Below are 2,116 nucleotides of genomic sequence, written 5' to 3'. Positions count from 1 at the left end.
TTTTTTTTTTTTTTTTTTTTTTTTTTACATTCAAGTGAGAATTAAACCTAGGGTGTCATTGCATGCTTAACACTGAGCCACATTCCCAGCCCCTTCTATTTTTTATTTTGAGACAAGGGTTCACTAAGTCACCCAGGCTAGCCTTGCATCTTCTATCCTGTCAGGGCCTCCTGAGTAGTGTATCTGGGATCACAAGTTCGCATCACTAAGCCAAGCTTATTTAAATTTTTAAAACATTACAAAATTCAATCCTTTGCTCTCACAACTTTCAAATTTAGATACTTAATAACAGAAACCCTTTACCTAGCAATCTCTAATTTATATTCAAAGTTCTCACGTGCTTCCTCAGTAAAAATTCACCCATCTGATCTCTGATCTCCCAAGAATCTCATCCAACATACAGTGGAGCTTTTAAAACTTTTTCTTGGGCCAGGGATTTGGCTCACTTGTTCCACCGCTTGCCTTCACAAGCAAAAGGTCCTGAGTTCAATCCCCAGTTCCAAAAAATAAAACACTTTCTTAAAGTACCCACTGTTTGACTTTTGGTAGCCTACCAAAGTACCACAGCTGGCACTGAATTTTTAAAAACTACTCCAAACCTAAAAAATGCAATATTGTATGTCTCCCAAATAAACTTCAAATAAACAAAACTAATCTGGTTCATTGATATTTTAACTCTCACTGCTTCAAACAAGAATATAAGTCAAGTTTCAATTTAATAGTTGTGCAGAAAACAAAAATGCATCTAAATGAAAGCCTACTTTTGCAAAATTAATATTCTAGCCCCTTCTCTTCAACTTAAATTTTAATTACCTCATAAGCTTCCATTTCTACAACAGGACCTAAAATATTTTCAAAATGAAAATAAGAAAAGCTCCAATATTCACCTACCCAACATTTGGCAATCCAACAATACCAATTTTCAGTGAGGTTCCAAATCTTCCAATGATTGGGGGTGGTTTAATTCCATCACCTCCCTTTTTGGGGGGCATCTGAAATGTCAAACAAACGTACAAAATTTTTCACTATCCCTATGGACAGAAACACATTTCAAAATTATATTAATAGATAAAGAGAATACAACATACTGTATTTGTCAATCCAATACTAACAACCAAATCCGCTTTTTTTTTAAAGTTCTGTAAACAAATCTGATTCTGATGGATGTCAAAGCAGTCACTCCCAAGGTGTTCTGGAAAAACTGTTTCACCAGAAATTAAACATAAAACGTAGTTCCAATGTTCCATCCAGACTGCTCACAAAATACTTTATTTCTTAATCTGTCTTTGCATTATATGAATGAAAGCATTGGGAAGCAGGTGTAGATGCAAGTCAAAGAAAAATCTATCTTAGAATCACCAGCCAGCAAGTCACCTTTTATACACCCATTATTTGAAAACTGTTTTTCCCTATTTTCCCACAACTCCCATTTTTCACGTGGATGACCAAACAACTGAGTATCCGGGTCCTTCCAACCAAGTCACTCCATCTTTGGCACTACAGGTAAAGTTTACCAATCCTCATAAGACCTTCAAAACCTATATCCTGGTTACTTCTAATCGTAAATTAATCCACTCAATCCTCTACCCCCGGTGCTGGAGATGGAACTCAGGACCTCACGAATGGTAGGCAAGTGCTGTCCCACTGAGCTACAGCCGCGGTCGGAAGGCACTCAACCCCTTTTATTTGCAAGTCAAAACTCTCTGTCCCTTGCTAGCTCTGGCTTCAAGTTCACCACGCAGAATCCATCCCACTTTATTACTACAAACTCAACTCACGAAGACTGCTAATCTCCCACCTTAAAAGCTGGGAACCAAAACTGTCCTTGTCTTCTGGCTCAGCTATACCCACCATGCTAGGGCTCCGCTCCAGAAGTGATATCCCAAGCTCTGTTCCCAGACCTCAACAGCCTCACTTTATCCCTGGGCCAAGCATCTCCCTTCTCGGGGTCTTGACACCTGTTCCGGGTCGAAGTCCAGGCCTCTGAAGAACAGCTGCCCGAGCAGATCCTACCCAGTCCTGCGGCCCTCGCGGCATGGTGGCCCGGCCGCCCAGCCAAGCGGGCACCGGCCGGTCACTTTCCCACCGCCCGGGTCCCCCACCCCAGGTCACCCCG

The 2,116-nt window shown here is 41.1% G+C and overlaps 1 protein-coding gene across 1 annotated transcript in view; it reads right to left on the bottom strand.

Annotated features, from left to right (window-relative positions):
• Ola1 (Obg like ATPase 1) overlaps positions 1-2,099 on the bottom strand; it is a 157,954-nt gene extending 155,855 nt beyond the window's left edge. The window contains exons 1-2 of the mRNA XM_010607029.2: positions 1,852-2,099; positions 892-992 (exon numbers count right to left, since the gene is read on the bottom strand). Of these exons, the coding sequence (XP_010605331.1) occupies positions 892-992; positions 1,852-1,854 (104 nt within the window). The 5' untranslated portion in view covers positions 1,855-2,099. The remainder of the gene's footprint in view (positions 1-891; positions 993-1,851) is intronic.
• Positions 2,100-2,116: the final 17 nt, after the last annotated feature.

The sequence above is a fragment of the Fukomys damarensis genome, unplaced genomic scaffold, assembly GCF_012274545.1.
Source record: "Fukomys damarensis isolate Sample0158 unplaced genomic scaffold, DMR_v1.0_HiC HiC_scaffold_26, whole genome shotgun sequence".
Taxonomy (NCBI): Eukaryota; Metazoa; Chordata; class Mammalia; order Rodentia; family Bathyergidae; genus Fukomys; species Fukomys damarensis.
The sequence above is the reverse complement of the archived record's forward strand: the minus strand, read 5'-3'. Positions and strand labels throughout refer to the sequence as shown.